The sequence below is a fragment of the Schistocerca americana genome, chromosome X, assembly GCF_021461395.2.
Source record: "Schistocerca americana isolate TAMUIC-IGC-003095 chromosome X, iqSchAmer2.1, whole genome shotgun sequence".
NCBI lineage: Eukaryota > Metazoa > Arthropoda > Insecta > Orthoptera > Acrididae > Schistocerca > Schistocerca americana.
In genome coordinates this window covers 799,038,151-799,061,563 of record NC_060130.1, presented here as the reverse complement: position 1 = coordinate 799,061,563, position 23,413 = coordinate 799,038,151, and the positions used below count along the sequence as shown (strand labels likewise).

General features: G+C 42.2%; 1 protein-coding gene across 4 annotated transcripts in view; it reads left to right on the top strand.

The window, feature by feature from the left end:
• Positions 1–23,413, top strand: part of LOC124555648 (inner nuclear membrane protein Man1) — a 337,416-nt gene that overhangs the window by 236,444 nt on the left and 77,559 nt on the right. For all 4 annotated transcript variants that reach the window (XR_006968574.1, XR_006968575.1, XM_047129632.1 and 1 more), the window contains exon 8: positions 21,157–21,364. Coding sequence is in view for 2 of the 4 variants with exons in the window: in XM_047129632.1 (XP_046985588.1) it covers positions 21,157–21,364 (208 nt within the window). In the remaining 2 variants the exon portion in view is untranslated. The remainder of the gene's footprint in view (positions 1–21,156; positions 21,365–23,413) is intronic.

The window sequence follows — 23,413 nt, the reverse complement described above, 5'->3', positions numbered from 1 at the left end:
AAAGTAGACTTTCCAATACACTATGATAATTTACAACACTGCCCGTAAGTTGCAGTACATCATTATTCTACTGTTTTAAGGAAGTTAGTTAGCTTTCTTTGGCAGGTCATTTCACACTAGCTTTCTTTGGCGGGTCATTTCACACAGTTTCTTTAGTTTGTATTATTATAGGCTCATCGGGTGCAAGAACTCAGTTGGATTTGATTCACTGTGTCACTCTATCCATGTAATCACTTTATTTATTTTATCCAATATTTCACGTGTACTGGGAATATCACCTATACTTTCTTGTTCAGCTCCATCATCATTGACTGGCTCACTGCTCTCATTTTGAACAAAATCAATAGTGTCCTTGCCACCTCTGCTCTCTGAAGTCAGTTCTTCGTTGTCGACGCCCCCCAGGGGGTCCACAACTCTTTCGTGGATACGTGCGTGGCGAGCACGGGGCCCCGAGCCATTGCAGCCTTCTTTCTCTCCCGGGCTGCATTTCCTTTCCCTTCCCCTCCTTTCCCCTCCATACCCCTTTCCCCTCGCCCTCTCCTCTCCCTCTATTGGTGTCCTTGCTTATGTTGGCCCCCGCTATCCTCCTGGTTCTGTTGGTTTTACACTCCGGCTTTGTTGCGTAATCATCTCCTCCTTTTGGCATTCCTTGGTCCCCCTCTGGGGTTTGACCTCCATTCCAAAATTTCTCTTCCGTAGTGTGAGCCATTTGGGGAAGAGCACCTTACCTAGTGTCTCCGACGTGTGCCCTCCTAGTACATTCCACCTTTTCTTTTACGTCGTTGTCTGATGCTAGGGTGCATAGCCAGCACGGTAGCCAGCCCGTGTGGTGGGGTCGCTATGTACCCTTTTGGTTGAGCCCCCTGAACACACAGGGATCACACTTCTGATACCTGAGCTGTGACCTCCTCATGCATGCCTTGGAGTGGTTGCTCGTCATCCTGGAGCATCGGAACTCCCGGCAATGGCTGCCGTGCCAGACGGCCGTTGCTGTGGCTGGGTGGCGCCCGTGAGGAGAGCCCCTGATCGGAGTGGGTGGTATCAGGGCGGACGCTATGCAGATGAAACGCATACGGGTCCAAAACTCTGGCCGCTCTTCTGCGGCCGTCTCTCTGCGTGGTACTGATTCCTCAAGTGCTGCTTCTCTTGCCCCTTCGGCCTTCCCTTCCGTGGCTACCCCCTGGGAGGAGGGTCAGGGCCGTCGTCTAGGGGCAAAACCTTTCCCCCGTTATCTAGTTTGCACCAGGACTGATGGAGATACTTTCACCAGTGTCAAACCTTTATTCTTTGTGGAACACATTGAAGACAAGTTCGGCGAAGTGGATTCCCTGAGCAAGATGCGGTCGGGTTCGTTACTGATAAAAACTGCTTCGGCTGCCCAATCTGCGGCCCTTCGTGCCTGTACCCATCTTGGCACAATTCCCGTGTCCATTACCCCTCACCAGTCTCTAAATATGGTACAAGGTGTGATTTTTCACAGAGACCTCATCATTCAAACTGATGAGGAACTTCGGGACAATCTCGGATGGCGGGGTGTTCACTTTGTTCGGCGTGTTCAGAAGGGTCCTAAAGATAATCGTATTGATACTGGTGCCTTTATCCTGGCCTTTGAAGGGGATACCCTTCCTGAGAAAGTTAAGATTATGGTCTATCGCTGTGATGTGAAGCCGTACATCCCACCTCCTATGCGGTGTTTTAAGTGCTTGCGTTTTGGCCACATGTCTTCTCGCTGTACCCAGGACCCTCTCTGTGGTGACTGTGGACGTCCACTCCATGAGGGGAGTCCCTGTGTTCCCCCTCCTGTATGTGTAAATTGTCATGGTAGTCATTCTCCACGTTCAGCAGATTGCCCAGTCTATAAGAAAGAAAAAAAGATACAGGAGTATAAGTCTCTTGATCGTTTAAGCTACACAGAGGCCCGTAAGAAATATGCACGATTGCACCCTGTGTCCATGACATCTAGTTACGCCTTGGTTACATCTTCATCCCTTCCTCCCCCTTCCTTACCCCCATCCCGGACCCCTCTCCTTCCCCCCTCCCCTGCGGCTCCCACACCTTTTCCTCTGGGCGCTGCTCCCCCTCCCCAGCCGGAGAAGTGTCCCACTCCTTCGGCGTCTGCCGGTCAAGGGCGCCTCTCCCGGGATGCCCCTTCCCGGCACCTTCCAGGTCAAAGGTCTGCTGCAGCGCAGCGACCGCGAGAGCCGCGGTCTATCGGCCCCCAGGTCGCCCGGTCTCTTTCTGTTCCTGATCTTGCTGCAGCTGGCTCCATTATGCCACACAGCCCTCCTCGATCTCAGCCTGAAAAGAAGAAGAAACATAAGTCCCGGGACAAAGAGCCTCTGGTGTCACCGGAGGTCCCTTCCCCGGCTTCACAACCGGATTCTGACCTGTCGTTTATGGATGTCGCCCCCTCCTTGTCGGTGACGGGTGGGGACCCGGCGGTATGACTGGATTTAGCGTGTTCAGCCCTCATTTAAACCATCGTTCTGTGGTTCTCCAATGGAATTGTAATGGCTACTATCGTCACCTTCCGGAATTGAAATCCCTTCTTTCGTCCTACTCAGCAGCTTGTGTGGTTCTCCAGGAATCTCATTTTACTGATGCTCACTCACCGACCCTCCGTGGGTTCCGTGTTTTCTGTCGAAATCGGGTCGGACCCTTGCGGGCTTCTGGTGGCGTTTGTACGTTGGTCCGTACAGACATTGCTAGCACGTGGATTCCTCTCCAAACTACATTGGAAGCGGTTGCTGTTAGGGTCCACTTAGACTCTGCAGTCACAGTATGCAATCTTTATCTCCCTCCTGACAGGACTCTTACACCTGCTGCCTTAACCACCCTTCTTCAGCAACTTCCTCCTCCCTTCCTCCTCCTTGGGGATTTTAATGCTCATCATCCTTTGTGGGGCAGTGCCTTTCCATCTAGACGAGGTCTTCTTATAGACCAATTTATTGCAGACCACGACCTGTGCCTTCTTAATGATGGCTCCCCTACTCATTTCAGTGCCGGTCATGGTACCTTTTCTGCCATTGGTCTTTCTCTTTCTTCTCCCTCTCTCCTCCCTTCATTACACTGGTCGCCACACGACGACCTTTGTGATAGTGACCATTTCCCGTTGATTATCACGCTCCCTTCCCGCTCCCCGATGGACAGGTTACCTCGTTGGTCTTTCCACCGCGCCGATTGGCCTCTATCACGCTCCCTTCCCGCTCCCCGATGGACAGGTTACCTCGTTGGTCTTTCCACCGCGCCGATTGGCCTCTATATACTGCACAGGTCGAGTTTTCTCCCTCTTTGTCGGGTTGTATTGATGACGTCCTACGTGACGTGTCTGACGCGATTGTTCGCGCTGCTAACCTTGCTGTCCCGCACTCATCTGGACAATTTCGTCGTCGGCAAGTCCCGTGGTGGAGTACGGCCATTGCCATTGCCATCCGTGATCGGCGTCGAGCTTTGCAACACTTTAAGAGGCACCCATCTGTAGCCAGCCTTTCTACCTTTAAGCGCCTTCGCGCTAAAGCCCGTTATTTAATCAAACAGAGCAAGCGGATATGTTGGGAACGATTCGTTTCTTCCCTTGGTTCCACTGTCCCTCTGTCACGGGTATGGGCTACACTTCGCTCTCTCCACCCTCCCAGGCCTTCACCTCCCAGATGGCATTTGTACGGACCCATTAGTTCTCGCAGAACATCTTGCGACCCATTTTGCAGTGGCATCAGCGTCGGCCTCCTATCCAGCTGCTTTCCTTCATCAAAAACAGCAGGCTGAAGCTGTCACCTTATGTTTCACCACTTGTGAGTCAGAATCTTACAACGAACCTTTCACTGAATGGGAATTTCTTTCTGCTCTATCTTCTTCTCATGATATGGCCCCTGGCCCAGATTCCATTCATAACCAGCTGCTTCAACATCTCAGTGCTCCACAACGGCACCATCTTCTTCGGGTGTTTAACCGTATCTGGCTCCAGGGTGACTTCCCTTCTCAGTGGAGGGATAGCATTGTGGTTCCTGTCCTTAAGCCTGGTCAGAACCCCCTATCTGTTGACAGCTATCGGCCAATTAGTTTGACCAATGTTGGTTGTAAGTTACTTGAACGGCTGGTAGCCCGTCGGCTCACTTGGGTCCTCGAATCTCGGGATCTATTGTCCCCTTACCAGTGTGGCTTTCGAGAGGGACGATCTCCAATCGATCATTTGCTTCGCTTGGAATCCGCAGTTCGGCAGGCTTTTTCCCAGCGCCGCCATTTGGTTGCAGTGTTTTTTGACCTTCGCAAGGCCTATGACACGGCCTGGCGCCATCACATCTTACTAACCCTTCATCAATGGGGTCTTCGGGGCCCACTCCCGATTTTTATCCGCCAGTTCCTGATCCATCGGTCATTCAGAGTTCGAGTTGGTACTGCTTTTAGTTCTCCACGGACCCAGGAGACGGGCATCCCACAGGGTTCTGTCTTGAGTGTCCTTCTTTTCCTCATTGCTATCGATGGACTTGTGGCCTCTGTCGGTCCCTTGGTCGCCCCTGCCCTGTATGTGGATGATTTCTGCATTTGGGTTAGTTCCTCCTCAATGCCATCTGCAGAACGGCAGCTCCAGGTGGCTGTACGGCGTGCCTCTGCATGGACCCTCTCACACGGGTTTCAATTCTCTCCTTTCAAATCGCGGGTGGTCCACTTCTGTCGCCGTACTACGGTCCACCCTGATCCAGAGCTCTATCTCGCTGCACAAAGATTGCCTGTGGTTCCACAGTTTCGTTTCCTAGGTCTTCTTTTTGACAACAAGCTCACTTGGCTGCCCCATATCAGACTCCTGAAGGTAGGATGTTTCCGTAAACTCAATGTCCTTCGCTTCCTTGCCCACTCCTCTTGGGGTGCGGACCGTTCCCTCCTCCTCCGTCTTTATCGTGCTCTAGTTCTGTCACGTTTGGACTATGGTTGTCAAGTTTATGGTTCAGCTGCTCCTTCCACGCTGCACGTGCTGGATCCAGTCCACCATCGTGGTATCCGTTTGGCCACCGGTGCCTTCCCTACTAGCCCTGTTGATAGTCTCCTGGTTGAAGCTGGGATCCCCCCCCTTTCTGTTCGGCGGTCCCAGCTTCTGGTGTCTTATGCCCTTACTATCCGTTCTTCTCCCGCTCATCCTTCCTATTCTATCCTATTCCCAGACCATGGACGTCGCCCGCCTGACTCCCGCCCTCGGGCGGGTTTACCGGTTGGGCTGCGCCTTGCGTCTCTTAACCGTGATTTTCGGCTTCCTTCTTTGTCCTGTCTTCCTCGCTCCCTCCCCTCCACCCCTCCTTGGTTAGTTCCTCGGCCTCGAATTCGGATGGATCTCCGCCGCGGTCCGAAAGATTCCGTCCCCCCGGTGGTGTTCCGTTCCTTTTTCCGCCAAATTTTATGGGAGTTTCGGGATGGTGTTGTTTTCTACACTGATGGCTCTAAATCTGCTGATCATGTTGGGTATGCCTTCACGTCCTTTGTTGGAACGGAAAATCATCTACTGCCACCCTCATGTGGGGTGTTTACTGCGGAATTGATGGCAATTTCCCGGGCCATTACCTTTATTAAACAATCCCAACACAACCGCGTTTTGTTATGTACGGACTCGATGAGTGGCCTTCTTGCTATTGACCGGTGTTTTTCGCGCCATCCCTTGGTCTCTGCCATCCATGACCATCTCGCTGATCTTCACCGTGCTGCTTGTTCCATTGACTTCCTATGGGTCCCGGGCCATGTGGGTATCCCGGGTAATGAGCTCGCTGATCGTTTGGCTGGGGGAGCAGTTACTTACCCCCCCGTTTTCTGTAACCCCTCCTGCAGCGGATTTACGGCTTCACATCAAATCCCACTTTGCACAGTCATGGGCCAATTCTTGGGAGGCTACTCCACTGTCTAATAAACTTCGTGCCATTAAGGTGAATCCAGGCCCATGGCGTTCTTCCTTTAGCCTCTCCCGCAAGGACTCGACCACACTGTGTCGTCTCCGCATTGGCCATACCAGGCTGACCCATGGTTTCCTTTTGCGTGATGAGCCACCCCCGCTATGTGGTTGTGGAGCCTTCCAGTCAGTGGCCCACATTTTGGTTGAATGCCCCCTTCTTTTGGCTCTGCGTGCTAAGTACAGACTCCCCCACACTTTACCTTTGATGTTGGCTGACGATTCCTGGATGGTCTCTCTGGTTCTAGGTTTCCTCCGGGAGAGTGGTTTTTATTCTCAGTTTTAAAGTTTTTAATCTCCCTCTGGTGTTGGGGCAGGGCGGTGAGTGTTTGGGTGTCTCCCACTGTAGGCAGTGTTCAGAGATTCCCGATTCACCTCCCTGACCGGAATCCTCTTTTCTTTCCCTTTTACTCTGTTTTTACCCCTTCTTTTTAAGGCTTGGTTAGTTTTTCTATTCCCATACGTACTTTCTGCATTATAGCAGTTGTACCTTTTAAGTCACAGGTGGTCTTGCCTATGCTGCTTCAGCATAGTGTTGGGTTCGTTCTCTTGCCAACTTCCCTCATTTGTTTTTACTAATGACAACGTGACTGCCCTTTTACGTTTCCCCTTTTTCCGTTTTATTTTTCTGACTATACTGAGATGTCCCGTTAGCAGAATGGAGTCTATTTGAAACAAGGGACTGATGACCTTGCTGTTTGGTCCCTTTAACCTCAAACAACCAACCAACCAACTTCGTTGTCGACGACTACCCAATGGTTCAGATCTTCAAGATCACTATTGCACTGTAAAACATTACATGCAGACTAAATGTCACTGCTGTTGAAATCTACATCACTACAGTGTTCCTCTGTTGCATTTTCCAGCAATTCCTAATAGTGCTCGGGCCAACACTTTACCATACCAGGCCTACTGAATATACAACACTCTGTAAGACTTACAGATTTCAAGGCTATTTCCATTTCCACATCTGAATTTACTGTTGAAGTGAGCAGTTCATGGGGGTAATGGGCCTTAAATTTTTGTATGTTTCCTGATCCAGTGGGAGCTAGACAGTGGTCCAGGATTAGTAGAGCTTCTTCTCTCAGCGTAAGTGACCGTAGGTGTTTTCTCACTGAAGGAATAATCTCTTCTGGAAATGAAGTGGTGAAAACATCAAGTCATCCAAGTATTCTCTGAATGCCTGTAAGTGAATTGCAATGATGACATGTTTACATGCTTGAAACATCTCAGGCTTTAACCTTTAACTATATAGAGAGGTTTCAGCTTATGGCTGCCCAATTTATTTGTGACAAAGAGCAGGTTATTCTGTCTCTGTTCATTTTAAAATCCACCTTATTTCCTGCTTTTTTTATTGGGAGTTCTGATTGGAAGCAATTGATAATGAAGTGCCGTTTCTTCACAAGTATACACTTGATGATCATTTAAATTTTCATGCACCATTACTTTACGTACAATTTCAGGAAACTGTGAGGCAGATTCAGTGTTGCGAGTACTTCCTCCTCCTTCAGTGGTCGTTTGGCAAATTCCACGGCAACATTTCTGCTTGAAAAGTATCTGTTGGGAGCTGTAAGATCTTTGTTGCCATGTAACTCAGAGTGAAAATTTTCTGCTTGGGCTTCAATAATTGGCCCAGAAAATGGCACACCTTCACTTCTCTTGATTAAAAACCACCTACAAAGGCATTCATCAAGTTCACTGTCTTCTCCTAGTTTAGTCCTTTTTCTTTCCATCCCACATCACTTTTAGTAGCGTTTACAAAATTTCTAAGTTTATTCTCTTCTTTCACCCATCCCCTGATTGTTTCTTCAGGAACACTTTACTTGCATGATAAACTTGCTTTAGTTCCACCATTCTTCACATGATCAATAATTTTTAGTTTATCACTCTCACAATAGGTGTTCCATTTCTGTGACATCATAACAAGCACACTGAAATGTAGATAATGAATGATCAACATGATGGTCGTGCTCATTTCGATTATTGTCGAGCATTGTTGTACAGTCACTTTGTTGACTGCATCACAGTGTTAACCATAAGATGTGTATTCAAAGCTCCTGTATAGCAACAATCCTTGATAGATTGATAAGCCAAACCAAAGGTTATGTCTAATTACGTCCAACTATTTTGGTTATTGTTGAGAGAGCTTGGAGATTGCAGCATTAAATTATACTGCAGAAAGGCTAGATTCAGACTGTAAATCAAGTTTATTAAATATACTAAGAGTCCAAAAATCATTCATAAATGATATTTCATTTTGGAGAACATACTTTATACCCTGTTATATTCGAATCTGTGGTATATTGGACTTCTACTGTATTTACTGCCTCATAAGGAAGAATTTGACAGCTACGAGCCAGAACACCTGCCAGAGGATGTAGTCTAACAAATCATCTTTTAGCCACAATTCTGAGGTGAATTACCTGTAGATTGGGATGTTACTACTTTCATTAAACTGGACTTAATGTGCAAAGCCCATCACCCTCTATATATTAATATATTGTGCATAACTCAACCCATTATACCTGTATGTTTCTGTGTGATCAGTTTTTCTAGAACCTTTTAATTAGGTGTAAATTTACTGCAAACCTAAAAGATCACGTATGTAAAATGTATTAGCTGTTGTGAATATGGACAACCACGAGCTGTATAATAAAATGACAACAATGAAAATTTGTACCAGACCAGTACTCAAACCCATGTTTCCCACATATCACGAGCGGTCACCTTACTATTAGGCTATCGAAGTATGTTCCACAGCCAGACCCTAACTTTCATGTGTTGCCAACCATGTGTCTCCAACCTGCACTCAATTGTCCATTATGTATATTCCTGTACAGGGGAGACGTTGTAATTGAAAGTTGCTTGCCTGGTGTTGGCAGATAAATATGATTGCAGTGCATATGTTGTTCAGAACTGCAGTGCAGTGTTCCTTTGGGCATGGATGCATGTCTGAAGGAATAGGCACTGCGGCAACTACAGTAGTACATGAAAAGTATTCGCAGTTGCTAATATGGACAACCATCAGCTGTATAACGGACATGTAGTTGATGACATTTACATATTGAAGTTTGTATCTGCCTGTGAAACATGTTCGGTTGCCTAATGGTAAGGTGATGGCTCACAATAAACAGGAAATCCGGGTTCGAGTCCCAGTCCGGCACAGATTTTCATTGACATCATTCCATTATACAACTGATGGTTGTCCATATTCACAACTGTGAATGCATTTCATGTATTTTGTAATGGCTGTAGTCACCACATTGCCTGTTCCTTTGGATATGCAGGCATGTCCGAAGGAATATTGCATCGTACTTCTGAACAACACAGGCACCGCAGTATGGTAAAAAGTCAGAGGTATAAACGTGTATGCCATTTTTATGATTAGTCTTTGCTTAGTGGTGGTTTGCCATGACATTATTTGTCGGGGTTAAATTGGCTGACACGTTTACCCATCTGCAATAGAATAACCCAAAGGTGGATAGTAACACAAAATTTTGTGGATGGTGATTACTTTAATATGAGGAATTGAATTATAAAATGCCATTCAGTATTAATAAACAAAATTGCAATTGATGTATATATGCAGACTGAAGGCGATGAAAGAAAATTTGCACCAAAGCCGGGATTCGATACAGAGTCTCCTGATTACTGAGCAGATGTACTAACTGACATCCCGTGTTTAGTTAGATATGGAATACCAAGTGGGCTGAGATGTGAATGGGCATTTGGATTGAGGAGGGAGCTGTGCTGGTCCATGCAGTTATGTGGGTTGAGGAGGGAGGCATTCTAGGGTAGTCTGTGCGGTTGTGTAGAGCTACCGTGCCAGGGTGACATAGTGGTTATCGCATCTGCCTAGTAAGCAGGAGACCCGGGATCGAATTCTAGCCTTTGCACAAATTTTCATACGTTGCTTCAGTCTGCATATACGTAGGTTGGAACTGCAACACTGCTGTGGAGACATTATGCAATGGGATCTACTATTGTCACCGATAACACACGTTGTTGACATACCTACCTTACCTCCGAGCAAATGGACTCACCCGTCCCACGTCACCAGCATTCGCACAGTCAAGGGAAACAGTCACTTCTGAGCGAGCGGTATAACATAACTGTGTTTTTGAAACAGGAACAACAGAGTTGGATCAAGATTGAATTTGCCAGAGGTCGTACAGCACGACAGTGTCATCAAGGTCTTCAAGAGGCGTGCGGGGAATCGGCATTGCCGTACAGAACAGTGGCACATTGGGTAAAAGCCTTCAACGAAGTTCGGCAAACTGTGGCAGACATGCATCGGGCAGGTCATACTAGCGTCTTTGAAGTAGTAGTACATGCTATTGCCCCGTTAGTGGACAGTGATCGATGCCATATGATTCGTGAGCTCGCCCACGAAACCGGATTCGTGCATATGACTGTGCTTTGCATCCTAAAGGAACGCCTGGGCATGTGAAAAATTGCATCATGATGGGTTCTGCATGACTTGACGGAAATGCAGAAATTGATGTGTTACGATGCTGCTCAGATGCACTTGGAGTGCTGTGAGTGCGAAGGAGAGGCTTTCTTATGTCATATCATAACTCTGGATGAGACATGGGCCACATTGTACCAGCCAAAACTGAAACGCCAATCCAACAAATGGTGTCATTGTAGGTCGCTGCAAAAGTTGAAAGTGCGTCAGAGCCCCAGTATGGTGAAAGTTATGGTGATTCGCATGTACGACTGTGATGGTGTTATCCTAATGCATTACGTTCCTCCACGGGAGACAGTCAATGCATAGTATTACTGAAACTTCCTGGCAGATTAAAACTGTGTGCCCGACCGAGACTCGAGCTCGGGACCTTTGCCTTTCGCGGGCAAGTGCTCTACCATCTGAGCTACCGAAGCACGACTCACGCCCGGTCCTCGCAGCTTTACTTCTGCCAGCATCTCGTCTCCTACCTTCCGAACTTTACAGAAGCTCTCCTGCGAACCTTGCAGAACTAGCACTCCTGAAAGAAAGGATACTGCGGAGACATGGCTTAGCCACAGCCTGGGGAATGTTTCCATAATGTTTCATATCAGCGCACACTCTGCTGCAGAGTGAAAATCTCATTCTGGAAACATCCCCCAGGCTGTGGCTAAGCCATGTCTCCGCAGTATCCTTTCTTTCAGGAATGCTAGTTCTGCAAGGTTCGCAGGAGAGCTTCTGTAAAGTTTGGAAGGTAGGAGACAAGATACTGGCAGAAGTAAAGCTGTGAGGACTGGGCGTGAGTCATGCTTCGGTAGCTCAGATGGTAGAGCACTTGCCCGCGAAAGGCAAAGGTCCCGAGTTCGAGTCTCGGTCGGGCACACAGTTTTAATCTGCCAGGATGTTTCATATCGGCGCACACTCTGCTGCAGAGTGAAAATCTCATTCTGGATCATAGTGTTACTGTTTGTTTTTGGAGCATCACCTGCGACCAGCTTTGCGAAAGAAGTGGCGACACTTTCTGCTCAACCCACCCATCATATTGCATGACAATGCGTGGGCGCATACGGCGCAAGCTGTGGCTGCTCTGTTCAGCCGATGGGATTGGGAAGTACTGTACTGTCCACCATACTCCCCGAACTTAAGTTCTTGTGACTTTGATTTGATTCTGAAGATGAAGGAAACACTTCGTGGCATTCGCTTCAGAACTGTTCCAGAGATTTGACAGACAGTAGACTGCTCCATTCACACCCTCAACAGAACAGACTTTGCCAACGATATACTATGCCTTCCATTTCACTGACAATGGGTTCTACACATCGCTGGTGACTGCTTTGAAGGACAGTAACAGGTGCAAAGAAGTAACTCTTTTTGTATTGGTTGTGAATAAATAATTGCCACAATTTAAGTTCCAACCCTCGTATATGTACATCATAGATGTTTGAGACTTAGAAAGGTCTCTGGAACCATATAGTTTCATAAAATTATGATTGATTACAGATTTTATATGTCACCACATTTTGGTACAGTTTTTTACAGGAACCACTTATTGACAGACAATATTGTCAGTGAATTTCCTGGATTGTAGCAGATTACTTATATGGATAGGGCATTTTCTCTATCTATGTATCATAGATACAGGCTCCAACCTAGTTACAGTTCCTTGATCAGCAAGGACCAGGTACAACAGGTATGGGTCAACGTGCTTCAGGAGAGAATGCAACAGCCACGACTACCTTCCAAACTATATCTGAGCCTGTATGTAGGTCCAGTGAGTTGCATTACAATAAGAAGGGACCAAAAGAACTCGTGAATTGATTGCCAACTGCATTTGCAATTGTGTTTTTTTTTTTTTTTTTTAAATACAGGTATGTTACTTTGAGAGGTATGATTTTGTTAAAATACCACTGCTCCATTTAGCACAGTAATATGAACTCAGCCATTAAAAAGTTGAATCATGTTAAAAGTGACTGACTGACTGTTCGTATTATAAACGAATACAGGTCAACTTTATTGATAATGCCTGTCTGCGAACACACCGATGAGACATTCGGCACATTGGAGGAGACATTCCTTACCTCTCCAGATATGTTGTCCACCAGTGTAAAGCTTCATTGATTGTGTGGAATGTATCACAGTTGTCGAAGTAGAAGTATTTTTTGTGGTTGTTAGGTTTTATTTGGAGAGCAGTAGTAACAGAACTATCATTGAAGTGGATGTCAGTGTCAAGTAATGTTGTGTGTTGGTGCAAAGGAGGAAATACTGCAGATGGTAGTGGTAGACATTTGAACATTCTGGATTTTGGTATTTGCACCTCAAGTATAACACATTGAAGGAAAGATAATGATCCAGAGGAACGAGAACTGGGTGTATTACTCCTGAGTGCATATCATAAATATGTGACCTGACCCATGTGAGGTTTTGGAATATTTTGTATACGAGGTGGTCTCCATTAGATGTCCTAGGAACGTATTACCACATGCATATGCCACTAGCTGTCTGAGGGATTTGTTTGTTGAAGGATTGTGTGTAAGATAACAGTTGGTCATTATAACTGATAATTTTTAGAAGGTAGTAAGGAATAAGTTGGGAGTGCATGTTGTTAACATTGGAAGAGGTATGTTTGATAGCAACAAGGCCACATAAATAGGAGAAAAGTGGGGGGAGATTTGGAAAAAGGGGGGGGGGGGGGGTGTGTGGAACATTTGACATAGGAATGATCCTAGTGTTTTTGTATACAGGAGAGACATTTTAAAGTTATTGATTCCCGTGTGACAAAGATTGAGGGGTTGGGTAAAAATATGGAAACACTGCGAGAAATGCGTACTTCAACAGATACACAGATACTAGCCAAGCCGGCAGGTTGCGCTTTTGTATTTTATCATGAATAGCATGTTTGCAATGTTCTCAATACATTGCAAGTGTCACTTGTGATCAGAACATCATTGTGTGTAGTTGTGAATGTATTATGTCTGAGGTAAATAAATTCAAACATGGACAGATCATTGGTGCTTGTATGGTGGGTGCTTCTGTAAGCAAGGTAGCCCTGTGTGTCTCAAGAAGCCTAATATTGATGATTTATACCTCATCCAGGAAAGTGGATAGATATCATCTGCTAAGTCACAATTTGGACAAAGGTATGTGTTGAGTGATTGTGACAAACGGTCATTGGAGCGAATTGTGACAAAAAAATAGGGAACAACAGCTGAAAAAGTTGTTGCAGAATTGAATGTCACATTTGTGAGACAACAAGCAGGGAGAAATCCATAAACAGGAAATTTCAGGTTGAACCAGAATTCCAAAACTACTTATCAGTGATGCAAATGCCTGTAGCTGAGAAACGTAGTGCCAAAGACACACAACCTGGACCACGGAGCAATTGAAGGAAGTCATTTGATCAGGTGGGTCTTGTTTCACACTGTTTCCAACTTCTGGCCATGCTTATGTCCCAAGGGCAAAACATGATGGGGCTTGTGTGATGATTTGGGGAGGACCCATGGTTATTCTGCAAAGTTGCTTTACTGCCAAGGATTATGTGACCATTTTGGCTGACCACGTCCTCTCATGCTATATTGTTTATTCCCCAATAGTGATGCTGTGTTCCAAGACAAGAGAATCCCTGCTCACACAGCTTGCACCATCTAGGACTGGTTTTGTGAAAATGATGATGAATCGCCACATCTCTCCTGGTGACTGCACTGACCATGTCTCAATATTATTGAGCCTTAGTGGTCTACTTTGGAGAGAAGGGTACACGATTGCTATTCGCCTCAATCATAGTTACCAGAACGTGGCACTGTTTTACAGGAATAATGGCATGAGATTTCCATGAAAACCATACTTGTCCTGTATTTATCCAGTCCAAGATGACAGGAAGACCACTGGGTTTTCTACACCGTATTAGGCATGATAAGGTGGTGTGTTTTTGGTGTTTCCACATTTTTGTCCATCCTCTGTATACAGCCTGAACTTCATTAAGATATAACAAAATGTGGAATAAATTATTGATGTGATTATCACAAACGATCTTCAAGGTGTTTCTGCACAAGTGCACATCACATCTATTATACCGTCCAACATTTTGCTTCCCATCTGAAGAAATTCTCAACAAATATATCCTCCTTGATCTCCTTTTGTCAACTACCATTACCAGTTACTCTCCTAGGAGGCATTATGTCCACTTTCCCCAGGCATCAACTTGTTACGAGCTTTGTTTCCAGAGCAGTCAGGACTGCAGCAGGATTGCTTTATGCAGGTGTTCTCTTATCCTATCATCTTGTTCTGTTGTCACAGCCACTACACAGTGGCATGTGATTAATGACTAGCCTGCAATATACCAGTTCACTATCTGAATATACTAATAGGTAGAATAGATCACGAAAGGATACCCCAGTGTGAATACTTAGTGAACAAGTGATCACTATTTTTAACAGTGTGGATGTGTCCAGAACTTGGTAGGTTATAAGTATGATGGAGCTCAGTGTATTGTCCCCTTACATGCTGTCACCTCACTTTAGAGCCACCGAATCGTGCATCAATGGGTTTAAGAATAGTTGGATTTGAAGAATGGCAAACTGTGTTCAGTGAAGTCAGGAGTATAGCTGTGATGTTCCCTCTGTGTCACACAGCTGAGGGGAAGTAAAATTAGACGTCGGGGCTGTAGCTCATTCCTATAATGCATAGGTTCCTTCTCATCAAAATGGCCCACCAGTGTTTGGCGCTTGTGGCATGCAGTAAGATGTGTGCCCTACAGCTCTGACAAATGGGCAACAGGAAGTTTTTGTACCCTCTATTTCTTCAGCCAATGAGAGGCATATAGTTCCTATGTAAATGTTGTTAAATGTAATATGTGTTTCAAGATGGCTATGTAGGATATTTTAACGTGTGTACATGGGTATTAGCTCATCTTAGCTCCCTTTGTGCCTCCCCCTCATCACTTCCTGGACAAGCATGGTGTTTTAAATGCCACCACACAACGACAACAACAACAATGACAATAATCACCTTAAAAACTGCAGGAATAGTGGTCTGCAATTTCACTCAAAAAGGTAGACTACATTAGACTTGAAACTTTCTGGTAGATTAAAACTGTGTGCAGGACCAAGGCTCGAACTCTGTTCCCAAGTTTGTTTCTTGGTCCAGCACATAGTCTTAATCTGCCAGGAAGTTTCATGTCAGTGCACACTGCACTGCAGAGTGAAAATTTCATTCTGCATTAGGCCTGTTTGTTTTTTTTAAAAACCACAAATATAGACTAGAATATCTCAAATAAAAAATGCTTAGTTTTAAAAGGGATGCAAATATCAGTATTATCAATAAAAGACAACAGACAGTTTGTGTGTGATTTCTGGGACTGAAATTCATAGGCAGTTAGAATAAGAAGAGATCAAACAGTACACAGACATTATCAATGATACTTGGAAATGCAGTTGAACTTCTATGTTCGTAGCAAGAGAATGAAACAGAACAGATAGTTAATGTTCAGAGGAGAAAGGCAAAATGGCGATACTGAAATGAATTTTGGAAATAAAGAAGTATTACACCAGTAATTATCCAGCATGAGGAAATTTATTCATCTGAAATTTAGGAATGGCAAATTGACCAGGAGAAATAACCAAAGACAGTTACCAGAGCAGTTTAATATTAAAGGAAAGTGGTACAAAGAAAGTCCATGATCCTAATTGCCTTCATTCACAAAAAAAAAAGAAATATCCATCATATTCATGGTGCACATCAAACTAATTAAGTTTTTTGTAAGAATGTATGTGTAGTCCTGCAGGAAAATCCCATAACTTTCTGGGGCTATTTGAATTGCATGAAGTGACAGAAACTAAGACATTCTGGGAATGTCTTAGTTCCTGTCACAGCTACTGTCTATCATATCACGTTGTCAGTGCCATTCCAGAATCTATTCTTGAAAGTGGACTAATAAGACCTGTGAAGCCAAGCCTCATGTTTCCAGAGATTCTTATTCCGTCAAGCAACTTTATGTGCACAGATAATGCCATTGTTCCTGTGCCATGATGTCAATACACCTTGGAAGCTAATGTACAGTTGTGTACCCAGTTTTGTACACCTCTGACAACTGCTACATTAATCAACAAATTTGTCTGATAATTGTTCCTTGTCATTACTAGTCAAGATCACATGGCTGCCACAATTGACCTCGTGGTTCAAATTGAGAGATAATACAGTCATTGAAGATTCCAGTAGTTACAGTATGATAAATTGAAAACCTTTGAATGGATGTGGTGTGTTCATAAAGTAATGTGAATTTTGCAGTTTTGCAGGTTTTATTAGCCAGTCTCACAAGATTTTTTCATTGTTTGTTGATAAACATACCTGAAAAATATCTGTGCAGTGTTAGGCATACCAGATATTTAGTTCATTATTAACTGTCAAAATGGTTACATATGTTTTGATAGTATCAGTGATTATTCATGTTTTATAAAAATGTACCACAGAATTTATATTAATTTTTATTAAAAGAACAAAATTGAATACAGTAAAGTTTTAGAGTTAGTGAGTCTGCTGTGACTGAAACAAGAGGTTACAAGTGATAGAAGTGTTTCAAAGAAGTCTGTGAAGCCATTGAATATGATGAACACTCTGGATACTCCAGCAAATAATCATCCAATAAAATCATGGAAAAAGTGAAAGAGTCGCTAACTCACAATGATTGATAATGTAGCATGTCAAGTGGTTCATGCCATGAGTGTGTGTGTGTGTGTGTGTGTGTGTGTGTGTGTGTGTGTGTGTGTGTGTGTTTGTCAGCAAATTATGTTCCAAAATTGTTGAACTTCATACAGAAACTGCATCGTTAGATGAAGTTGATAGTGATCCTAAAGTCCTGAAACATGTCATAACCGATGATGAAACATGGGTTTTTGGATGTGACTAAGTCTCAGTCATCCCTGGAAGCATTCCATATCACAAAGACCGATAAAAGCTTGACACATACTGAAATGTATAGGTTGTACTCACTGTGTTCTTAGATTTTAACAGCATAGTTTATCATAATTTCTTGCCACAAGATCAAATAGTCAATGAGGAGTACTACACAGATAAGTTCAACTCTGTGTGCGTGAAGCAATTAAAACAGCTCAGGTTTGTGCCTGAACAGTTTATGGCTCTTGCACCACAATGTTGCACCTACACTCACATAATTGATTCTTCATGACATTTTGGCCAAGAACAACACTGTAATGATTCCTCTGCTTTCATATTTGCCATACATGGTCCCATGTGACTTTTCTTGAGAATAAAAATGCAGCACTGAGAGCTAAAAGCTATCACAAAGGTAGTGTTCCAGAAGTTTTTCAGGGATTGGAGAAATGGTGGTATAAGTATATAATATCTAATAGTTCCTATTTTGAAAGGGGGTGACATTGATGTAATTATTTAAAATCATACTACAAAACAAAAATTCTCATTATTTTTTGAACACACTTCACATCTGAAATTTTTGTTTAATTTTAGATTTCATTATTGCTTCACAAGAATAAACTAACATAAAAATAATAATAGTAATAACATTTATCTTACAATAGAACCCAAATTTTAATGGAAGTAAAAAAAATTATAAAACCAATTTTTACAGGAATAAATAATTGAATATTATATTTACTAGCTTCATTTTCTCTTTGCAAAAACTTTTTATAGTAATTTAAAGAAAATGCTTGGGGTTATAAATTCTGTGTAGAGATAACAAGTAAGGTCTTGGTGGGAATAGTGCCAAGAGCAGGGTGTGCTAAGGAAATGGAGAGAGTAACGCAAAATGCAGAATAAAACAATAGATGACTCATTGTGTTCGTCTGTGAGATTACTAATGTTCTGATGTTCTGTTTACCATTATAAACCCATTTTGGGCGTCACTGTTCCCTTTTCTGGTCTCTCTTACACTTCGTTCACCCATATTATCCACTTCCGATGCTATATTTTGCATTACCTAGAAAAATATCACCATATTGCCAAACTTTCCTGTTTGAGAGCATCTCAGCCCACTTTCTCTATTCACTATGTACTTTCGTATCATATCCTACTCAGATTTTTTGATTTTATCACCAGCACTCAGACTTTTTTTCTTTTTCTTTGAAATTTGTCCCTTTGCAGATTTCAAAGAAAGGGAGAAAAACCTTTACAAAAAGTGACTGCATGGTACCATTTGTGATAAATATAAAATGTACCATCTTCTTCAGATAAGATCAGCATTTAAATAAGTATAACTACTTGAAGTTACTGATCATTTATTTGTTAGATTAGCATTGTGTTCGAATTTACTAATTTGCTCTTTGACTACAGAAAACTTGACATCATGATACATAGACTAACTATAATGAAAGATATTTGCAGGTGCCATGCATTTTTTTAACATAGTTATATGCAAAAGATAGATTATTCTACTTTGAATGCTGACAAACCATTGTGGGACTGTATAGGAAACAAGTGTCGATATTGCAGCAGATGTATTACAAACATTAAAGGGTGTTTTTCATGTCTGTACAACTACTATTTTACTTGCACTATTATTAGTAATCTAACAAGAGCTGCAGCTGATGATTTTTAATCTTACGGTGAATAAATTGTGAATATTAACCCAAATAAACATTTCTATACCGTTGGTAGTTAAAATTTATATTGCTTTGTAATGAAATGTATGTTGTAAACTTCATTTTTCTAAACAATCATTATTGATTAACATCAACCTAATTTTAAACTTTTCTCGAGCAGTCAGATGCCACCTGTCATGAAAGTAGCAGCAAAACACATGAATAGCATATTCCACATTGCCAATTCTTCCACATCAAATAAATAATGATAATATGGAAACTGTAATCATATTTTGGGAAAAAAAATATTTTATGTTAAAAACTATTTTCATCAAAATCATAAGAAGGGTTGAATCAGAACTCAAAAATTGGATGCTTGGAATGTTCCTTATTGTCCCATCATAGCTCACCAACTGGTTATATAGCAATTAAGACTCGTGTGTGTCATTGAAAATTTTAATGTAATTTCCCCACCCCAACTGACAAATGTCTGCGAAATTTCGTCTTGATCTGTCACCAGTAATTGCCATATCTCTCTCTCTCTCTCTCTCTCTCTCTCTCTCTCTCTGTCACACACACACACACACACACACACACACACACACACACACACACACACACACACGACAAACGACAAACTCATAGTCACCCAGAGCACAGATTTTGAATCAGTGGAGAACACCGTCGTGAATGCCCTTGAACAACTTCCCATTCACTACAGTCCAAACAAATTAAAACCAGACCTCTCAAGGCCACAAGTGTGTGTGCGCTTTTCATTTGAGAAGTGGGAAAGCTAGTGGCAAATTGAAGGTAGTATAGTCAGTTGTCAAACTGGAACACCGTGAGACCCCAAAATATCTAGGAGTGGCACTTGACAGATCTATTCCTCTCAAGAAGCACTGCATGAACTGCAAGTCAAAGGTTTCCAACAGAAACAGTCTTGTACAGAAACTGGCCAAATCACAGTAGGGTAGTCAACCTGAATTTATACAAACTTCTGCAGTGGCTCTATGCTATTCTGTGGGTACAGTATGCATGTCCTGTTTGGTATAATTCAACACATGCCAAACTAGGTACACATAGCTCTCAACAGCACTTGCAGAATCATAACATGTTGCTTGAAATCCACTCCAATCAAATTGCTTTACCACCTCACAGGAATAGCACCACCTCCTGTTCAAAGGGAAATTGCTGTGAATGACTAAAGACAGTGGAGCAGGAGAGAACCCAACTTCTGTACGGGCACAAACTTCATGCACTACGACTGAAGTCAAGGAGTAGTTTCCTTAGAACATTGGTGGTGCTTAGAACTGCCACTGAAAAAGCTAGGTTGCAACTATGGAGAACTTTGACTATGATGAGAAATGGATGACTTGGAAGTCCCGAAATAGAGTGAGATCTGGAGTTGGCAAATCAAAGGTTAATGTGGCAAAATGGAGCTACACGGATAAAAGATGATGTTTAGTACAATTGAGTAGACAACCAGAATTTTATCATATCTTCAACGCCAACTGCGTCCAAACTCCAACACTGAAGATGAACTTTATTAAGAAACAGCAAATGCATTGAAAGTTGCAGTGTATTGGGCAAAAGTAATGTAGTGTGTGTAAAATATATGTTTTTGATATGAGAATTAAAAAAAATTGCCAGCATCCCTATGCTAGTACATTTATACTCCTGTTTACCTTCATTTATCCATCATGGGAATTGTTATATAATCTTTTTGACCCAAGATCATCACAAAAGTTACAGAACTCCTTTCTTCTACAACACAGTTACAGCTTTGATGGTTCATGAAGTAGTGCATAATAAATGCCATCATCTGATGATTAGTTTTGCAGTTACTTGAAAAACGTCTTATAGGAAAAAAGATGATTAGTTTTGCAGTTACTTAAAAAACGTCTTATAGAAAAAAAAAGCAAATCATGACTGGTGGCTATTTCTGCTCAAATCATCCTCTACTTACCCTTACATATGGCTTATCTGAAATTTTTCTGAATGGCAGTCATAATTAAGACATGCATTTGAGATGCAGTTAATTAGATTTTGTATTTAAACTTGACAGAACCAATGTATCTCCATGCTTATCATCCTTCCTATAACTGGAAGGAATAACCTGTTCACTAGGCCTAGTGGAAGCATAGGCATGGAAAGAGATTACAAAACTGTGAATCTCAGTGTTACAGTTACTGCAGTACATATTTTCTCAATAATTATTGTAATCTTTTTAGGCATGGCTTTGGTTTGGACGTCAGCTGTTAATTTTATTAGACACAATGATCCACGTATTAAGGAAGAACAGTGTGTCGTTAATGGAGAACTGAAGACCGTGTGGCGCTGGTTGCCAGAGTCTGGAAATGCATCATCTGAGCAAACACAAGAATTTAATAAATCTTCACAAGGACGTCGTTCAGTTTTGTCCAATGAAAATTTTTCTGGGTATGTGAGTTGCAGTTTCTGATAATTCCTGTGTAATTTTGTGTAATTTGCTTAATAACTTTGAGTAATGTTACATAGTCAGTTGTAATCTGGATTTGCACTCTACTGGTTCAAAATAATAGTGCCAGACAGTAGCAGCTTGTATAACAGTGCTAGAATTCTGAACAACAAGCGATTTGTATAAAATTTATCATCATCATCATTATTAGTTCTGACAGTGGAGAGAGAGCTATTTCTATGTCTATAGGTTGCCACAATGAACAGGAATAAAATAGTTTGTTGATATTGTCTGATTACACCTCCATGGTCATTATAAAGCGTCATATGTGTAAGATATATATTAGGGTTCCCCTTATGTTGCTTTTTAGGATGTGTTTAATATTCTTTATAATATTTTATTTTCAGTATTTCTTTCTTGCAATCTGGGTACAGTTTCTGATATTTTTGAACACTGCACAACCCAAATGCCTTTTGCACCTCATATGTGGTCAAAGATTGAATTCGGAGTCACAAAATAATGAATTAATCCATTAATAAATAGTTATCAGAAATTTTTAAACTTACAATGTACTGATCCACCCAGTTCTCCACAAAAATGTATATATCTCTTTTCCATTTCTAGATTTTCTCTGCCCAAAATTGCTACCATTTTGCGTTTGTTTTTTGTGCTAATTTATCATCATCAAACAGCAAAAAAGAGACAGAACTGTTCTAATAAATAAACAAATGATGACTAAATTTCCCTATAGTTAATTTTGATACCATGGAATCTATCATTTCATATAATTTCAGTTCTTTTAAGAGGCAGAGAGATCCAGATTAGGAGCTTTTGTTGCTCTTGTTCACTGAAGCCATGGTTTGTCTTAAACACGTACAATGAAGAAAGACAGGTCTCTCAATGCATTTTTATTTTCAGTGGCTAGTTCAAATTGTGATTTTAGTAGAAACATTTTTAAGCAATAAATTGCTCTTGCGATCTGTGTTGCATGATGCAGTGGTCAAGTAGAAATTTTTTTTCAAAGTCTCCTTCCACAAATATTATACAGAGCTTAATGAGTTCGTGGTAATCACCTCTTGCTGTTCGTTTATCTAATTCACTTTCATGAAACTGTAATATCTCCTTAATTACTGTCTCATTAAAAAACAAATCCACAATCTCTTTTTCCAGTGTTCGAAAATTACTGACACTGACAATTCTCCAGTTTTCCTGTAAATATCTCAACACTGATATGGCAAGACTGCTTTACATTAAAATACACTTTTTAAAATAAGTTCATATATGTGATGATGGCATGGGAAATTACAACAACCTTCTTTTCTCTTTTTCTATCTGCTTTTATTTAGAGAAGATTTGTTAATTCAGAGCTTTTCAGTATTGTGACCAAGTTCCTCTGCTGTCGCCTGGAGAATACATACAGAATCTCTTCCAAGGCAGTCCCTAATTTTTTTGGTAATAAAATCTGTAGTATCTCGCCCTTCAACATTCTCAAATGAACTACTCTCAGAAGTACATTTTAAAAACTCACCATCGCCAACGTCAAATCCATCCGAACTGGAAAGTGCTTTACCTGATTCATCAAATGAAGAAGAAGGAAGCTCGGCAGAAGTAGTAGATGCTGTGGTGTTGTGTTTTTCTTGGCTCTTCCGTTCTTCCAGTTTTCTGTGCCTCTCCCTTTCTCCTTTATCCTCAATTATTCAGTCTACTCCTGCAAGGTGACCTTTATGCCCTGGCTCTCTCTGTCAAAGTAAAACCATCCTGTCTTCTTCCAACTTGTTTGTTTGTAGAATGTTGGTATGTGCAATATCAAATAAATTCTCCAAATTACGTATAAACTTTTTTTTGTAGTGCTTAAACACATCTTGACACTTTTTTGCAATTTTCCCTTCACTGTATGTACATTAATAAGTTTTTTTTTTAACATTACTGAGTAACTCTAGTTGAGATTCTTACTTTCTCCCAAATTATAGTGCACTCCCCAATCACAAGATTAGCGCTTTCATAAACTGCTAATTTTCTTTCCCACATGTTATAAAGTAGAACTTCCAGTG